This window comes from Myxine glutinosa, chromosome 6, assembly GCF_964187855.1.
Source record: "Myxine glutinosa chromosome 6, kmMyxGlut1.1, whole genome shotgun sequence".
NCBI lineage: Eukaryota > Metazoa > Chordata > Myxini > Myxiniformes > Myxinidae > Myxine > Myxine glutinosa.
In genome coordinates this window covers 180,094,140-180,113,934 of record NC_136266.1, presented here as the reverse complement: position 1 = coordinate 180,113,934, position 19,795 = coordinate 180,094,140, and the positions used below count along the sequence as shown (strand labels likewise).

The 19,795-nt window shown below is 43.5% G+C and overlaps 1 protein-coding gene across 1 annotated transcript in view; it reads left to right on the top strand.

The window, feature by feature from the left end:
- Positions 1 to 19,795, top strand: part of LOC137429512 (thrombospondin type-1 domain-containing protein 7A-like) — a 665,061-nt gene that overhangs the window by 564,714 nt on the left and 80,552 nt on the right. The window contains exons 11-13 of the mRNA XM_068119458.2: positions 4,012 to 4,165; positions 4,252 to 4,393; positions 6,171 to 6,286. Of these exons, the coding sequence (XP_067975559.2) occupies positions 4,012 to 4,165; positions 4,252 to 4,393; positions 6,171 to 6,286 (412 nt within the window). The remainder of the gene's footprint in view (positions 1 to 4,011; positions 4,166 to 4,251; positions 4,394 to 6,170; positions 6,287 to 19,795) is intronic.

Genomic DNA, 19,795 nt, shown 5'->3' with positions numbered 1-19,795 from the left:
CCGCCCTCCCAGACTCAGAGCGGACTCTCCAACCATTACTCCACCGATTCTGGTGTAATAAACTTAGTATTGCTTCTCGTGTTTCGTGCAGTGTATTACTTGACCTTCAGGTGTAGAGCGCATAAAAAGAAAAAAGATTTTTTATTTTTTTCAAATATGTGTATTTTTTTGAAGAATAAAAGGTATGGAGTTTTAGGCCTATCATTTTGTACACGTATGAATGGGTGCCATTTTTTCCCGTGCCATCCATACATATGGAGTACTACACTGTACTCCATGATAGCAATGATGTAGAAGAATAAATAATAACGATTTAAAAATTATTTTGAACTATTTCGGCAAATAAAAAAATATATACCTTTTATTAAAATGTTCGAGATGCATCCTGAGATGTTTGCCTCTTTCCATTACATTAAAGGTACCGTTCGCACGGAGGTTGCCTGGGTCTCCTCATCTACCTAAGATGCACTGTTTCTAAGATGTTTTAAATACTTTGTCAGCTTTTGGTGTGCAGATGCTGTCTTCAGTCATTTCTCCTTTCCCATGCTACAGGAAGCAAAAGTAAGAGGCTCATGCTCTGGCAGCACGGATGATTGGCATCGTAAGACATTTGTCTATTCCCAGCTCTGTAGCCACTTTATGCATTGGAATAAATATCTTCTCTCAGCCAACACCAGCTTTGAAATTGAATTTTTCCATCCAAAGATCAGAGCAACTGCATGTGCAACATGTTGGGCACATTGATGGAACATCTGGGACCAGGCTCCACATTATCACCCTTTTTATTTCAATTGCTTCCTTTTCATTAAAAACGTGCAACAACATCCATGAATCTGCTTAGCCGCACCAACTTCTCGGTTTGTACAATTGGCAGGTACAAATTTCACTGATCATGTGACGCCAAGAAATCCACCAGCAAGGTATGTTTGGCAGCCAGATGTCAATCTCTGTTCACACTTCACAATTTGTCATTCAGGAGAAAGTTTGCAATATTTAATTTTTTGTTCATATTCCACAACATGTTCAATCATTGTTGTGGTAGAAGTTGGGCTCCAAACTTCTTGCAAAGGCACTTTCCCTCATGTGGGTTATCTGATCACCAGGTTTGATTGATCTTTAAATTCTCTAATTGTCACTGACAACAGTGTATTTACATTTTAGTCTCAGGGTAGTGTCTAGCAGCTGATCAGACAGATCTTCAAAAGTTTTGCACTTACCAGTTTCTGTACACACCATCAGTAGACTCAACATGAGGTCATAAACATCGTGTTGGATCATTGGATGCTGGTGGCACAGAAACATCTTATTCTATGTCCATGCCAAGTGCCTTGCTTTTTTGGGGTCTTTTTTAAAGATCCATCCAAGTTTGAGAGTTTTACAGGCACAAGTTCATACTTGGTGGAATGTCACCAAACTGCTGTAAGTGCGAGTGGTTTCATCACCAGCAGCTGCCTGGTGAAGGACCACGTTGACGTCATCATGAGGTGCTCCACTCAGTGGCTCTTGATAAAGCACACCAAGCACACCAAGCACACCAAGCCCACCAAGCCCAGCCTTCAATCACACCGGCTTTATTTATGGGTTATTACACTCAACATCTCTTCCTACACATAAAACAAAGAAGGGAGAAGAGAGTAGGCAGGTCCAAGAGTAGGCAGGTCCAAGAGTAGGCAGGTCCAAGAGTAGGCAGGTCCAAGAGTAGGCAGGTCCAAGAGTAGGCAGGTCCTAGAGTAGGCAGGTCCAAGAGTAGGCAGGTCCCAGAGTAGTAGGCCCCAGTACAGGCCCAGCAGTAGGCCCCCAGTGCAGGCCCCACGGTAGCCAGAGGCAGAGCTTATTCCAAGTCGACCGTCAGGTGCAGAGGTGGCCGCAGGGGTTGATCCGGCACAAGTCAACCTTCAGGTACAGAGGTTTCTGCTGACAACTCTACCAGCGCACGAAAAGGCATTCCACCATGAGGCCTCCTCCAAAATGGCCACTCTCCCCTCTGAATCACCTTCATGGTCCCTCCCCTCCCCACAGCCAATCATAGACTTTATACCCATGGACCAAACCACTTGGTCTAACTCAAAGGGTGGGGGGGAAGGAAGAAGAAAAGAAAGGTCACAGACCGTAATGTCTGGAAGTTGGCGTGACGTCACAGCTATGCGCCGCCTTCGTGGAATTGGGGAAAACATTGGGCACCATTCGCACGTGTTTGTCACAGTTTTAAATTCATCTGAGTACTGGTATGTCATGACGACTTACAACTAACGCACTGAAACTTGTTTTTCGCCGCGATGATCGGTTTGCGCCAACTTTCGCGCAATTTCCCCCAAACCAAGATGGCGGCGCGTTGCATGACCGACCTCCACATAGACCATATGGGCAGGTACACATGAACCAGTGTTAAGTTGTTCTTTGGTCCTTTGGATTGCAGCAAAAACCTATCTGAGAGAGCTTTGCATCCTTCGCGTTCCATAACAGTTTCAGTGGACCCTACTCCAGATTCAAGCGCTAACCTCAACAATGGTGCAGAAGAGAGTGTATTGGGCATTAATTTTAACAAAATGTTTTTTGACTTTAAAATACAAAAAGTATGAATATTCCTTCTAAAATTCCTTCTAAAATCGAAAAATACAAATCCAATTTGACCACTTAGTATTCCCACATAATCACAGTTCTATTTGGCACTTCTGTATCAATTCATGTTGGAACTGAACCATGTTTCTGTGAGTTTTAGTTGTTTTTTTTTGTGATTTTATGATCTTTTCCAGTTTTGAGGTGCAACAATGTTTAAATATCACGTGATCACATAATCCTACATATACTGATTGCACGACGTGATCACTTCCAACATCTGCTGATAACCAATTTCCTACATATAGAAAAATGACACCACTTGCTGCGACCTACATCTACTAAATCAACCCTGTCGATAATAATCTTTATTGTCCTGTATCCAGGGAAATTCCTCTTCAGTGACACCTAAGTTCAAAACAATCTCAGATAACAGTGATCTCATGGTACATCCTCATAAATCACAATACAGGCAGTCTCCGGGTTACGAACGCCCGACTTACGAACGCCCGTACTTTCGTATCGACCTCCCCGTAAAGCCTATTATTTAAAAAATAGAGTTTTAATTTTTTATTTTTTTGGGTTGGATACAGAATCGAGGCTCGTGAAAGAGCTAACATTTATCACACAGAAAAAAAAAATCAAACAGACACACATAGTATATAATAAGTGGAGCGGTAGACAAGAGAAATATGAGAAAAGCTCTGTTCAAGCCACCCTTGATGTTTACTTTAAGAAAATTGACCAGCACCAGGTCCATCCTCTCCAGCACCAGGTCCATCCTCTCCAGCACCAGGTCCATCCTCTCGGAAAGATATATCAAGGTATGATCGTTTCAAGGTTTGCAAGACATCAATTGGAACGAGAGTAAGTGTTAACCTTGAATCATTATCTTTTCTTTTCTATCTAAACAGTTTAATAAATGTTTCTTTTATGTTTTTTACACCTATAGATGTTTTAGGTAAAATATATACCATATACTAAGACAAACATTTGACTAATTGACACTGGATGTGAACCGTACGTAACTGTTCCGACTTACATACAAATTCGACTTACAGACAGACTTAAAAACGGAACTCGTTCGTAACCTGGGGACTGCCTGTATTGCATATACTAAAAAGTTGTGGAAGAACATCCCAGAAATAAACAAATGATAAAGATGACATCCTGATGAAGTGTATCAACCTTTACCAGTAGCATGAACATTTAAAACAAAGAATTTCGACGAGATATAATTTTTTTTTTTTCAACATTGATAAGTGAAGTTTCTGTACTTTGGTTACTTGTTATGTATGTGTTGGGTATTTTTTTGGTTAGGGCCAGCCATATAACATACCCCAAATAACCATTGCCCTGTATGCTAGTCAGGAGGGACCACTGGCACTCTGGGAATCTTTTTAAATCAAAATGGCAAATGCCCCCAAAAACCCTGCTCCTTCTCCTTGTGACCAGGTGCGTTGTTCAGGAAGACGATGGTAGCTCTGTGGAGATACATAAAGACCTGTGTGATGAAGCCGATACACCACAGCAGGCCCGCACGTGCCACGCCGCCTGCACCAGCGAGTGTGTCACGTCAGAGTGGGGTCCATGGACGAGGTGCCCACAGGTAATGTACATATAAGAAATGGATGCACCATTGTGTGTGGTGGCAACTATAGCTGTGGGGCTAATGTTATTTATGTGTACATTTAGCCCTGTGATGCCACCACGGTGCGGCTGCGCTCACGATTCACACTCCGCATGCCAGCCGAAGGCCACAGCTGTCCAGACGACACCCAGTCAGAGCATTGCAGTTTCAACCACAACTGCTTTCACTACTCCCAGAACCTTACAGGTGCAGACTATTAACGCCGCCCACAGAAGGTGGATGGAGGTTAAATTTTTCACCCCTGTCTGTTTGTCTATTTGTCTGGTTTAATGCAGGATATCTCAAAAAGTTGTGGACGGATTCGGATGAAATTTAGTGGGCAGGTTGTGTGTGTAACAAGGACGAATTGATTATATTTTGGTTCAGATCAGCAGATCCGTCCTATCAGTGAATACAAAACGTAACTGTTCATTCTGGTAGATGAATGCGTTCTGCCAAGGCCCTTGTAGTTTAGTAAATCATGTTACTTATCGAAACAACTGTTCGACATTTATCTTTTCCTTCACAATGAGGTATGTAATTTATTTGTCTTTGGCTTTTTAAACATTAATATAAACTATCTGCTTTATCTATCATAGTCTAATTATCCTTCTTTTATGGACCAAATTGTCCTAATACCTTCTCAGATTTCCTTTATCCAGTGTGCTTTATCTACCGAATGCTTTCTGCACTCCAATTTATCTGTGTTTAATAAAACTCTTAATCTATCTATAATTCCAGTAATCTCTGTGTGTATGTATGTATGTATGTATGTATGTATGTCTGTGACCGCTGTTTCTCGACAACCACGGGTCCGATATACTTGAAACTTGCCAGGTATATTGCTGGGGACCCGAGGATGTGCCTTTTCAAGGTTTCATATTAATCGGACAAGTAGTTACCGAGCTATGTCCAAAAAACGATTCAACCAATCAGAGAGCAGCGAGCTATCACGTGTGCCGAACGTGCCGAACAGACTCTGCCTCAGACGGCACATTTGAGAGCGTATTCATTTATTTCACGTTGGCAAACTATGTTGGCGTTAAACTATGTTTTACAACTAATTAAAACTAATTTGCGATTCTTTCGCTTTCCTGCGCATTTGTGCACGCTATGGCGATTTCTTTACCAAACTCCGCAAGCCGTTCGCTTTGGACCAAACCATTTCATGTAAATAGAGGGGGGGGGGGGGATATAATTTTAGATATATATATAGTACGGGCATGCCCTAGTCTATCTATAATTCCAGTAATCTCTGTGTGTATGTGTGTATGTGTGTTTGTCTGTGACCGCTGTTTCTCGACAACCACGGGTCCGATATACTTGAAACTTGCCAGGTATATTGCTGGGGACCTGAGGATGTGCCTTTTCAAGGTTTCATATTAATCGGACAAGTAGTTACCGAGCTATGGCGATTTCTTTACCAAACTCCGCAAGCCGTTCGCTTTGGACCAAACCATTTCATGTAAATAGAGGGGGGGGATTGTCACCGTACTCGCAAGCCGTTCGCTTTGGACCAAACCATTTCATGTAAATAGAGGGGGGGATTGTCACCGTACTCGCAAGCCGTTCGCTTTGGCTTTGCGAATGGACCAAACCATTTCATGTACATAGAGGGGGGGGATTGTCACCGTACTCGCAAGCCGTTCGCTTTGGCTTTGCGAATGGACCAAACCATTTCATGTAAATAGAGGGGGGGGGATATAATTTTAGATATATATATATAGTACGGGCATGCCCTAGTACATATAAATGTCAGAAAATATCTGGCAGAAAAGGCTGTTTGGTCCATCATGCCTTTCATAACATTGTCCAGTGTATTGCTTCATGAATGTCCATGAATGATGAGGACATTAAAAAAAAAGTAAGGCCTATAAACTCACAAAGTCTCTCCTATTACCTTACTGGTACTCTTTGTATCACATGAATACATCCCATTTTCCCCTTCAACTTCCCTTACCTCCATATCCATTGCCTCCTGCAGATTGGAGTTCCTGCCTCCTACCAGACGGCTCAACTTGTGGTCGTGGGAAACGTTTTCGCCTCCCCGTGTGCTGGCGTAGTGATGGAAAAGCTGTTCTTCAACATCACTGTCATCATGTGAGTCTTATACTTATCATGAGTGTCATATATATATATATATAACTAAGGAAGTACTCTAACCCTATGACATGACGCTGACATCATGTGCATAAATTATACCTTCTGGTTCCCGACTGCAAAACCTCATAATTGTCGAGGAGCAGGGAAGAGACAATGTGTCAGCGTGGCAGGCTACACTTGTTCCTAACAGGTTGTGCAGCAATTACTGGGGTGAGACTCAATCTGTGCCTTGCTTCCCAGTCAAGTTAGGGGGTTCAACCTGTGTATATACAGTATATATATATTCGATAGAATATCAATGGAGTGAGTGGTTTCTGAGATATAATTATTTAATATTTTCCTTCAATCCAATATGGCTGCCACACCATGTGACCGATGATGTTTTCATGATCAGCTTTTAATCGTCATGCCTAGTCGATGACAGACATGCAATTTTGAGTCAATCACTTTGGTGGTTTGGGAGAAGATGTTTATTTTTGGGTTTTAGGTTAAATCCAATATGGCTGCCAAACCATGTGACCTATGCCATCACAATTATCATCAAAACAATCTACATGGGTGTCGATCCTACCCTCAAAGTTTTGTCTCAATCGGAACATGTGGTTGCTGAGAAAAACGAGGTTTAGCACATACGGACGGATGTGCGGACAACCCGAAAACATAATGCCTCCGGCCATCTTCAGGGGTGGAGACATAAAAATGTGCAAAAACTGATCCCCTTAATTACACACCTTACTTACAATCATCAGCAAGGTTATATAAGCCATCATTGCAGTTGATGTGAAATCCTTCCTTCTCTCCAACAACTTCAGCCTGGTGTTGGGCTAGCGGCTAGGGTGCCAGCTTAGGATCCAAGGATCCTGGGTTCGAATCCTGGTCGATCGCTGAATTAACGCCAGGGGGGTTGACTCAGCCTGTCATCCTTCCGAGGTCGGCTAATTGAGTACCAGTTCACTGGTAATTCCCTGCTTGTCGTAAAAAGGCGACAAAAAGGGTTGGCGGCAGGAAGGGCATCCGGCCGTAAAACATTGCTTCAAAAAGGGGACCAAAAAACAACAACAACCACGGTCCCCGAAAAAGGCCAACCCCCGCTTGCGGGGAAAAATGGCCTCTAAAGGTGGGTTTTTTTTTTTTTCTCCACAACTTCATCTTGGATCACCAATTTGGTTTCATTCCAGGTTACTCTATCTTTGAGATGCTGCTTCTACTCACCCAACAATGGATGGAGGCCCTCAATGTCAGACCGTCTCTCTGGTCAGGGCATATCTCATGCTTTTGACACAATCTGGGATCCTGCTTTACTGTCCAAACTTTCTGCTGTGGCATCCAAGGCCAACTCCACACATGGCTTCCTCAAAACTCGTAGCCAATGCGTGGCTTTCAGCGGAATCCTTTCATCTCCTCTCCCTGTCAAGGCTGGAGTGTCCCAAGGAAGTGTTCTGGGCCCAGTCCTATTCCTGATCTTAATCAATGATCTCTCTGACTCTGGGAAATCCTCTTTATCTATTTGCTGATGACTACCCTATGCTGTGACATCCTGGCTACAGCCTCTTTCTTTTCTTCAGACCTTTACAAAATCACAAGCTGGTCAAACACTTGGAATAGGTCTATCAATCCTGACAAAGCTCATACTTTCACTATCTCTCTCTGAAAGGGCCATGTAGCAACCCCAACCCCCCTACCCCCCCATCCCATCTACTTTCTTAACAATCCTCTTGAGGAAGTTCAGTCATTCATACTCCTTCGTCTCGCTGTCAGCCATGATCTTTCTTTGGCAAACCACATTTCATTGTTGGCCTCCAAAGCCAGCCGCCGACTGGGCATCTGTCATACAAAGTTCTTCCTTGGCACACCTGAACACTTATCCACCTATAAGGCCTTCATCCACTGCTTCATGGAGTACTGCTCTTCCCTCTGAACTGGCTCCCCTGCCTCACATCTTGCTCGGCTTGATGCTGTGGAAACCAAGGCCTTCAGGATCGTTGGAATCTCTCGTGATGAAGTTCAATCTGTGGGTCGATCACTTTGTCGTTGCAGACATGTCGGTGGTCTCTCTGTCTTCTACCACCTCCTTTCTGCTCTTGCACAGTCTGCTCTTTCTGTGCTTTAGAAATCCCCGGGTTTCTCCCGGGCACACGGGGCCCACTCCCGGGCACACGGGGCCCACTCCCGAGCACACGGGGCCCACTCCCGGGCACACGGGGCCCACTCCCGGGCACACGGGGTCCACTCCCGGGCACACGGGGTCCACTCCCGGGCACACGGGGTCCACTCCCGGGCACACGGGGTCCACTCCCGGGCACACAGGGTCCACTCCCGGGCACACAGGCTGCCCAAATCATTCACAAATTCTGTTTACGGTCTCTTAAGTTTGAATATTCATCGAATGCCCAGAGTGTCCTGCATTATTGTTCTTCACAGAGTCCCTGCCTCTCTGCTTTTAAACCACATGATGTATAATGTCTGAATTTGGTGCATTATGTCAAGGGAATTCTCTTGTGAACCTACACTGCACACCTGTCACTGATTTCTGCTCTATATTCTTATTAACAATGAAGATTTGCTCCGCTGCTGTTGGTTGCACCATGGGTTACCTGCAAAAAAAAGAATAGAAGTCAAAATATATTTCCTACAAACATTTATTTATTTGAATGCTTACTCTACCTATTTCATTATATTTGCCATTTCTACCTACTAAAAAAAGTTTTTTATTTATTTATTTATTTATCAATTCAGGTACATTTTTGTGACTCACTATATACAGTGTATATTGATGGTGGTGGTTCATATGCACCCTGCAGCCGCTTGGCTGCATTACTTTCTGGGGGCACAGCTGTGCTGCTGATGTAGTGCCCTCATTACCATTGAACTGGTACTCATTGTGCCGACCTCAGAAGGATGACAGGCTGAGTCAGTGAGTCAACCCACCTGGTGTTAATTCAACGGCACGACAGGGGCTCAAACTCATGACCCGAAGATCTCAAGCCAGCCACCTTAATCATTAAGAAACACCAGGCTTTATGTATTGATGCATAATATATTCTCCAACCTCTATAAATCAAGAGATTCAACGTTTCAGTCAGCATCACAAATTCCATGCATCCTCTGATTTTCGTCAGCTGTGAATGTCCATTATCTCCTTTCCATATAAACACAGGGGGGTGAGGGGATGGGCCAAGTAGAGGTGTGTTTGAAGATCTCATGACCACCAGCCAACCCTCACTGGAGGTTAACTAGCCAATGGTGAGTTTGTTTGACACAGTCAATGTGACTCTTAAGAGGTACAAAAGTGTGACCTTGCCGCAGGTTTACAGTATACACCACTAATGCGTAAGTGAGTAACGATACGTGACCATTCCCTGCGCAACTTTACAAGAAGCAATGATGGCTCATAAACAACATAATGTACCTTTTTTTATGGGCACCATTGTAGAAACATTATCAGTGCTGTTTCTACACATTCCCGGTGTCTGATTTCCTTGGATTAAACTCCATCTGCTGTTTCTCACATCACATCCCTCGCAAAATCAAAATGTACCTGACTGTACCATCCCTCTACCTGACTCCGTTGTTCCAAGCTATATTTGCTCTACCTCTTAGCTTTTTTCAGATCAGCTGAAAATCTGGATAAGCTACTCCCTACTCCTTCATCAAGATTATATAAATGACAAACACCACTGGACCAAAAACGGACTTCATCAGTACTGCACTAGTTACTTCCATGTGTCCGAACGCATGGCCATTGCTGAGATGTTAGAAAAAGCATGTACTATTGCTATGGAAACAAATTTGACCTAAATATGGTCTGGATTGCAACCTCAGGACAAATAATTATTTTTTTGTGGTCAACATAGACCAAAAGGTCAACATCGGCCAAATTTCTAAAATCCTAAGTTTTAATCTGAATCATCTGAATTTTCATCCAAAATCCTCAATCAGATGAAAATTGAGGATTTTAGAAATTTGGCCTTTGTTGACCTTTTGGCCTATGTTGACCTCAAAAAATACCTCTTGGTGGTTGAATTCAGTGACCAGATATGCAAATCCTCTTCAAATTTCAAGTAAATTGGATGAAAATTTAAGCTTTTAGAAATTTGGCCTATGTTGACCTCTTGGCTTAAGTTGACCTCAAAATAGTTGGAGGTTGAATTCAGTGATCAGATATGCAAATCCTCTTCAAATTTCAAAATAATTGGATGAAAATTTAGGCTTTTAGAAATTTGGCCTATGTTGACCTTTTGGCCTATGTTGACCTCAAATGTACTTTGTGGTTGAATTCAGTGACCAGATATGCAAATCATCTTTAAATTTCAAGTCAATCAGATGAGAATTGAGGATTTTAGAAATTTGGCCTATGTTGACCTTTTGGCCTATGTTGACCTCAAAAAATACCTCTTGGTGGTTGAATTCAGTGACCAGATATGCAAATCCTCTTCAAATTTTAAGTTAATTGGATGAAAATTTAGGCTTAGAAATTTGGCCTATGTTGACCTTTGGGCTTATGTTGACCTTTTGGCCTATGTTGACCTCAAAGAATACCTCTTGGTGGTTGAAATCAGTGACCAGATATGCAAATCCTCTTCAAATTTCAAGTTAATTGGATGAAAATTTAAGCTTTTAGAAATTTGGCCTATGTTGACCTTTTGGCCTGTTGACCTCAAAAATACTTTGTGGTTGAAATCAGTGACCAGATATGCAAATCATTAAATTGAAGTCAATCAGATGAAAATTGAGGCTTTTAGAAATTCGGCCTATGTTGACCTTTTGGCCTATGTTGACCTCAAAAATACTTTGTGGTTGAATTTAGTGAGCAGATATGCAAATCGTCTTTAAATTTCAAGTCAATCAGATGAGAATTGAGGATTTTAGAAATTTGGCCTATGTTGACCTTTTGGCCTATGTTGACCTCAAAAATACCTCTTGGTGGTTGAATTCAGTGACCAGATATGCAAATCCTCTTCAAATTTCAAGTTAATTGGATGAAAATTTAAGCTTTTAGAAATTTGGCCTATGTTGACCTTTTGGCCTATGTTGACCTCAAAAATACTTTGTGGTTGAAATCAGTGACCAGATATGCAAATCATTAAATTCAAGTCAATCAGATGAAAATTGAGGCTTTTAGAAATTCGGCCTATGTTGACCTTTTGGCCTATGTTGACCTCAAAAATACTTTGTGGTTGAATTTAGTGAGCAGATATGCAAATCGTCTTTAAATTTCAAGTCAATCAGATGAGAATTGAGGATTTTAGAAATTTGGCCTATGTTGACCTTTTGGCCTATGTTGACCTCAAAAATACCTCTTGGTGGTTGAATTCAGTGACCAGATATGCAAGTCCTCTTCAAATTTCACGTTAATCAAATAAATATTTCTATATACAAAAGCGATTGAATAAATCGATTAAAATGTAATCTCGATCGATAATATCGATAATCGATATGATCAATATCGATATCATCGATCGATGTATAATCTTGATCGATTAAAGCGAGGAAAGGGAAGCGATTATGAATTTGAAAAAAGCAAATTGCTAAATTGGAGCTATACTGTTTTACTTCTCAACTTGCAAATAGTTGAATCGCTTTCAATGATTTCTGTCTGCACAACAAAAGAAAACGCGTGTTTCTCTCGACTCCAAATTTGCCATTATTCTGGAGTTTTGCTTCAATGTAACGACCTTTTGATCAAACATGGACCTTCGACCACTCGTACACAAAAGCTGGCGGTTTTTGTTTTTTTTCCCCAGGAAAGTTTAAACCAACATGGCTTCCCTGTTGCTGAGACACAGATTCTGGCAGCAGGGTGACTTGCTAAATGGTCTGCGACATTTTCATCATGGATAAATGTGCATTCCTGGGACACACAATGGCCGTTTCTCTTTCAAATTCCGAACAAAAGCTCGCCCAGGCCTCGACTGATGATGCCGGAACCTAATGGGCCTGTCGCAAGAGGTTACTTTTGATTTATCAACGGGTTGTTACCGCGACACCAAAAACCATTAAAACGACATCTCAGCAAAGGTGCGATCAATTGAACATGTGACAGGTTTGACAGGGTGTCATGATGGTAAAAAGTTTGGGTGCAAACCCAAGTCACAATTTATAGGGCGCAGCGGCCTGTTGGATTTTGCCTCGCACTGATCTTCGTTTTGACGGTAAACTGCTCTCCTCTTCAGGTATCTGCTCCTGGATGCAATCTTTGGCAGAGATGAGTTGAAGTTGGATGACAGATCAGGTAGAGGCAAAGGAGAACGCACAACCTTTTCAAAATGAATATGAAGTTGGCTCCTCCGTTTGCGATCATGTTGCTGAGAAAGATTCCGGTTGGCCTGTGAGATGGCACCATAAAACAGGCCCTTCGACTGCTGTAGGCCAAAGAAGAAGAAGAAGAAGAAGAAGAACCACCTTTAGGGCCCATTTTTACCCGCAGAGCAGGGGTTGGCCATTTTCGGGCACCGTGGTCCCCTTTTTTGAAGCAATGTTTTATGGCCGGATGCTCTTCCTGCCGCCAACCCTGTTAGTCGCCTCTTGCCACACACAGGGAATTATCAGTGAACTGGTACTCAATTTGCCGACCTCGGAAGGATGACAGGCTGAATCAACCCCCCTGGCGTTTATTCAGCGATCGACTGGGATTCGAACCCAGGATCCTAGGATCCCAACAACCCCCCTGGTGTTAGTTCAGCGATTGACCTGGATTCAAACCCAGGATCCTGGGATCCCAACATCCCCCCTGGTGTTAGTTCAGCGATTGACCTGGATTCAAACCCAGGATCCTGGGATCCCAACATCCCCCCTGGTGTTAGTTCAGCGATTGACCGGGATTCGAACCCAGGATCCGAGGATCCCAAAAACCCCCCTTGGTGTTAGTTCAGCGATTGACCGGGATTCGAACCAGGATCCTAGGATCCCAACAACCCCCCTGGTGTTAGTTTAGCGATTGACCGGGATTCAAACCCAGGATCCTAGGATCCCAACAACCCCCCTGGTGTTAGTTCAGCGATTGACCGGGATTTGAACCCAGGATCCTAGGATCCCAAGAACCACCTTTAGAGGCCATCTTTTACCCGCAGAGCAGAGGTGGGCCTTTTTCGGGCACCGTGGTCCCCTTTTTGAAGCAATGTTTTATGGCCGGATGCCCTTCCTGCCACCAACCCTGTTAGTCACCTTTTGCGACGCACAGGGAATTACCAGTGAACTGGTCCTAGGATCCCAAGCCGGCACCCTAATTGCTAAGCCAACACCATGCAGGCCAAAGCAGACAGACAAATAAGTAGTATAATAAACAGGGACATGAAATAGCTGGGACACAGAACCAACACAGGTGTGCTTGGTCAAAGGGTCACTTCCGTGTGTAATAATCCTTGTCTGACTGATTACTGGTGCAGCGCACCAGGTGTCCGCAAGCGATCCGCTTGGGCGTGCGGTAAGAAACCGTTCCACTTCGATGCGGTGCGGTGGTATTTTTCACTCGCGGGAGATGTCAGAAGTGCATCTGCTCAACCGGAGACACAGCCGTGGCCCAAAGAGAGCAGGATGGCCCATTAATTTTGCTGGGCCTTCTTCCGCAGTTACAAACACGGCTCATTTCGAAGAGCTTTCCACCCTGCACAAATTAGACTTGAATGCGTGCTGCGACAGAAGGCCTTGATGGTGCTGTAAGTAGTTCTGCAGATCTTGTGGAGGAATGTGGTGCGGGGAAAATCGCAGCCTTCGATCGCACAGCCTGAAACAAGAAAATATCGTTGTTGTTTTGAGATTAGAAGGCAATTGTATCCTTGGGAAGGCAAAATATTTCTTCTCTGGTGAAAATGGAGGGGGGGAAACAGCACGTTTCAACATTTTCCGCAAGAAGAATGGGATTTGGGAAGATTTCTATTTTCACCGAGGAAGGATACTTCCCAGTGATCCTTGTTTTCTGTTCTCCCTTCTCGCTCTTATTGGGTATGGGTAACTAAAAACTGCCATATTATCATCCCTGTCAATGGATCCCCTTTAGTTCCTCGGAGGACATTTTGTTACAGGTGCAGGAAGTCATCCCGAACACTGTACATGATTACCTTGAGGCATCCTGGGAAGCGTTCACCTTAAACAGAAACTTCCGCATGTGCGTTTGAAAGAAATCAAGGCTCGAAAGTGCTATGTTTTACCATAACATTGTGCAATAAAATGTAATCTGATCAGGTTCATAAACTCGGCCCATTTAGTAACAGGTGCTTTGGAATTTGATGCATCTCAGGAAGCATTTACTTTAAACAGACAGAACAGACAAAGTCTGTTCATTGCTTGTGGTCGATCATGAGTGCCCATGAATGTTCCCACATTTAATTGTTGTTTCTTTACCATGGTACACTTGCTGAGAAGGACAGTAAATAATTTTCTGCAACCACTGGGTCTACAAGGGTTCAATGTGTATGTGGTCATTACCTCTGCCACCGAAGGTCTGTCCGTGTCGCCACCGAAGGTCTGTCCGTGTCGCCACCGAAGGTCTGTCCGTGTCGCCACCGAAGGTCTGTCCGTGTCGCCACCGAAGGTCTGTCCGTGTCGCCACCGAAGGTCTGTCCGTGTCGCCACCGAAGGTCTGTCCGTGTCGCCACCGAAGGTCTGTCCGTGTCGCCACCGAAGGTCTGTCCGTGTCGCCACCGAAGGTCTGTCCGTGTCGCCACCGAAGGTCTGTCCGTGTCGCCACCGAAGGTCTGTCCGTGTCGCCACCGAAGGTCTGTCCGTGTCGCCACCGAAGGTCTGTCCGTGTCGCCACCGAAGGTCTGTCCGTGTCGCGACCGAAGGTCTGTCCGTGTCGCCACCGAAGGTCTGTCCGTGTCGCCACCGAAGGTCTGTCCGTGTCGCCACCGAAGGTTTGTCCGTGTCGCCACCGAAGGTCTGTCTGTGTGGCCACCGAAGGTCTGTCCTGCGGTGAATAGGGACAGTCACTAATACAAAAAAATAATAATCAAGAAATAGGGCCAGTTTGGAGAAACTTTTTATCCCATATTTTTTTCATTGGCACCGTGGTTTATATTATGGGTGCATATTATGTCCATCCATCTGAGCTATCAATTTAGCAATAAGTTGGAAACTCAGGATTGTTTCTTGACTATTATTATTTTGTATTAGTGACTGTCCCTATTCATCCGTAAAACGGGGTGAATAGGGACAGCCATAAAAATCCTATTTATTCCTATTTAACCCATATATGGGGTTAATAGGGACTATAAGTTGCTTTTTAAAAAAACAAGATGGTTATCAATTATTTTCAGTGAAAAAAAGTTTCCGAACTTTTTTTTCAGTTTGTGTCCCTATTCACCTTGCTGTCCCTATTACCTCCATTTCACGGTACGCATGCTTTTGCTTCATGTATGTACACTGGGTTATTTTTTATTATTACCCCCGCCACCAAAGGTGCATGGAGGTGATGTTTTCACCCCTGTCTGTCTCTGTCTGTTTGTTTGTTAAGAAGATATCTCAAAATGTTGTGGACGGGTTCGGACGAAATTTGGCAGAGATAGAGCGTATGTGAGACGGACGAAATGATTCGATTTTGGGGACGATCAGGATCCGGATCCGGCTACTAGAATTTTTAAAGTGATTCCTCACTATTGGGAGACAGGGCCAAAAACGATACATAGCAGGATATCTCAAAAGGTTATGGATGGATTTGGATGAAACGTGGTGGACACGTTGGTTGTCTGACGAGGAAGATTCCATTCAATTTTGGTGAAGATCTGAATAAGGCTTCGGATATGAGAATTATTTAATTTTTAAGTGATTCTTCACCAGCGAGAGATCAGGTGAAAAGCGATTATAAAACATGATGTTAAAGAAGTTATGGACGAGTTATGACTAAACTTGGTGGACGAGTTGGTTTGGTGACGAGAAAAAGGCGATTCGATTCCGGTTCAGGATCAGATTTTGGTTCAGGTCCGAATCCAGATCCGGCCTATCAGTGGTTACAAAACATAAACTGTTCAGCCTAGCGGAGGTATACTCTACCTGAGGGCCGTTCTAGTTTTTAGGATGATTTTGGCAGCGAAATACATTGCTCAGATAAAGAGATGAGCAAGTTGTTGAATAAATGAGGGTTTTTGAATGTAATTTCGCTTCCACACAGACTTCTTCCAGAAGGGTGCTGCTTCATGCATGTCATTCAAATATTTTCGGTTTTCTCGATTTTTCTTGACATTGCAGCTGTAGTTGTTGTTTTGAAGCTGTTGAGGTAATGTGTGTGACGAAACCTTGGTGTTCGCTTCACGGTTAAGGTGACTCACTTAGGTCGATGGGGTCTTGAGTTTGAGGTCCAGTCGTGCTGTTAAATGGCATCAGGTGGGTCGATTGAGCCTCTCATCCTTCCGAAGTCGGCAAAATGAGTACCAGCTTATTGTATGCGATGCAAGGGGCACTGCATCAGCGGCACAGCCGCACTCCCAACATGATGCAGCCAGCAGCCATAGGCTGCATACGAAATGTAGTAATGTATGTGCCGTTGGCGGATATTTCCACACGTGGGTGGGTTTCAGGAGATGGACGGAGAGCTACCAGGTATCCACGTGTGCGTGTGTGTCTGCGTCTTTGGCTCGTTAGTTGTTATCGGCATATGCGGGTTTTAGAAGGAACGGAGCCCTCCCAGATCCCAAAGTATCCACCATTGTGGTGTGTGCATGCCTCGGTGGACGGGGCAACTGCCCCGAGTGTGAACATGGATGGGGCGTCAAATGACACCCCCAAAAACACGTTTAAACTCTGTCACGTGTCAACTAAGGGTCTCCAGGCTGTGTAAATCCCTTATGTAATTTAGTGAATCTTCGAACAGACGAGGTGATGCTTTCTGTAATACGGAGAGATCGTCCATGATAGGCCAAAGGGATGGAGGGGTTATAATTGTTGGACAGATATTACGTAATGACGTGTCGATCAGCTCCAGATGTCACGTACTGCGTGACAGTGGACGGTCGGGATCACGTGTCAAGTTAGTTATTTAACCTCCTTGTCCCTCTCTCTTTTACTTTCAATATGTTAGATTGGAATCCCCACTTTCCTATAATTTGACCCTCTTTATATTATGTGTGCAGCCATCCGAGGATAATTGTAATCAGTGATGTTGTGGTTACAAGTGACTTATTACACACACACACACACACACACACACACACACACACACACACACACACACACACACACACACACACACACACACACACACACACACACACACACACACATTATATATATCATGAACTAGCCAACATGTATCGAAGTACCATGTTTAAATATACATTCAACATTTTGTAAAATTATCTTTACCTCGTCAGAAAAAAGAAATCATAAAAAAGTTAAGTACTGGATCTCATTCTTAATAGTTCAGGACATTTGGGACAGTGAAAAGATGAACTGTGCCAAATTTGAATTACCCTTCTCTTCTGCTTCAAAATTTGTGATGAAACATTCCATAAGAGTATAGATTCCGAGATAAACGCATTAAAGTTTCACTCGTGATTTATGAGTGCGCAATCGTATGCACCTTCAAAAGAAACATGTTATCATGATGTTTGTTTGTACACAATTTGGCGACGCACTGTACACAATTTGGTGACGCACTGCACAGAATCCGGTGACGCACTGCACAGAATCCGGTGACGCACTGCATAGAATCCGGTGACGCACTGCACAGAATCCGGTGACGCACTGCACAGAATCCGGTGACGCACTGCACAGAATCCGGTGACGCACTGCACAGAATCCGGTGACGCACTGCACAGAATCCGGTGACGCACTGCACAGAATCCGGTGACGCACTGCACAGAATCCGGTGACGCACTGTACAGAATCCGGTGACGCACTGTACAGAATCCGGTGACGCACTGTACAGAATCCGGTGATGCACTGCACAGAATCCGGTGATGCACTGCACAGAATTTGGTGATGCACTGTACAGAATTCGGGGAAGCACTGTACAGAATTCGGCGATGCACTGTACAGAATTCGGCGATGCACTGCACAGAATTCGGCGATGCACTGTACAGAATTTGGCGATGCACTGTACAGAATTTGGCAATGCACTGTCACAATTTGGCAATGAACTGTACACAATTTGGCTATGTACTGCACACAATTTGGTGACGCACTGCAAATAATTTGGTGACGCACTGTAAATAATTTGGTGACGCACTGTAAATAATTTGGTGACGCACTGTAAATAATTTGGTGATGCACTGTAAATAATTTTGTGATGCACTGTAAATAATTTGGTGATGCACTGTAAATAATTTGGTGATGCACTGTAAATAATTTGGTGATGCACTGTAAATAATTTGGTGATGCACTGTAAATAATTTGGCGATGCGCTGTAAATAATTTGGTGATGCACTGTAAATAATTTGGTGATGCACTGTAAATAATTTGGTGATGCACTGTAAATAATTTGGTGATGCACTGTAAATAATTTTGTGATGCACTGTAAATAATTTGGTGATGCACTGTAAATAATTTGGTGATGCACTGTAAATAATTTGGTAATGTACTTTACACTATTTGGTGATATACTGCACACAATTTGGTGACGCACTGCACACAATTTGGCGACGCATTGCACACAATTTGGCGACGCACTGTACACAATTTGGCGACGCACTGCACACAATTTGGCGACGCACTGTACACAATTTGGTGACGCACTGCACACAATTTGGTGACGCACTGCACACAATTTGGTGACGCACTGCACACAATTTGGTGACGCACTGCACACAATTTGGTGACGCACTGCACACAATTTGGCGACGCACTGTACACAATTTGGCGACGCACTGCACACAATTTGGCGACGCACTGCACACAATTTGGTGACGCACTGCACACAATTTGGCGACGCACTGTACACAATTTGGCGACGCACTGCACACAATTTGGCGAGGCACTGCACACAATTTGGCGACGCACTGTACACAATTTGGCGACGCACTGTAAATAATTTGGTGATGCACTGTAAATAATTTGGTGATGTACTTTACACTATTTGGTGATATACTGCACACAATTCGGGGATATACTGTACACAATTTGGTGATACACTGTACACAAGTTGGTGAGGCACTGTACAGAATTTGGCAATGCACTGTACACAATTTCCCCAGAGACATATCACACGTACCGTACTGTATTAATTGTTGTTGTGAGCTGTGCACATGCTATAAATAGCCCAGGGGTCGGTGTTGGACTGTTCTAATTACAGGTAGGAGAATCAGCTTCAGATTGGGAGGGGAAAAATTGAACTTTTTGCTCAAAATGTTGTAGAAATCGCAATGTTTTAAAGCATTGCACATCGTTGCTATGGTAACCAAATAAATCCAAATGTTTAATTGTTTTAAAACTCGTGTTAAGTTAAATATGCTAAACATTCAATTTTTTATGACTAACATTTTTTTCTGGTTTTTTGTTGTTGTTGTTGTTGTTGAATTGGGATTCTACACACTCTGAAAGGTAATTTAGTAATTGCTAATGCTAATTAAAAAATTT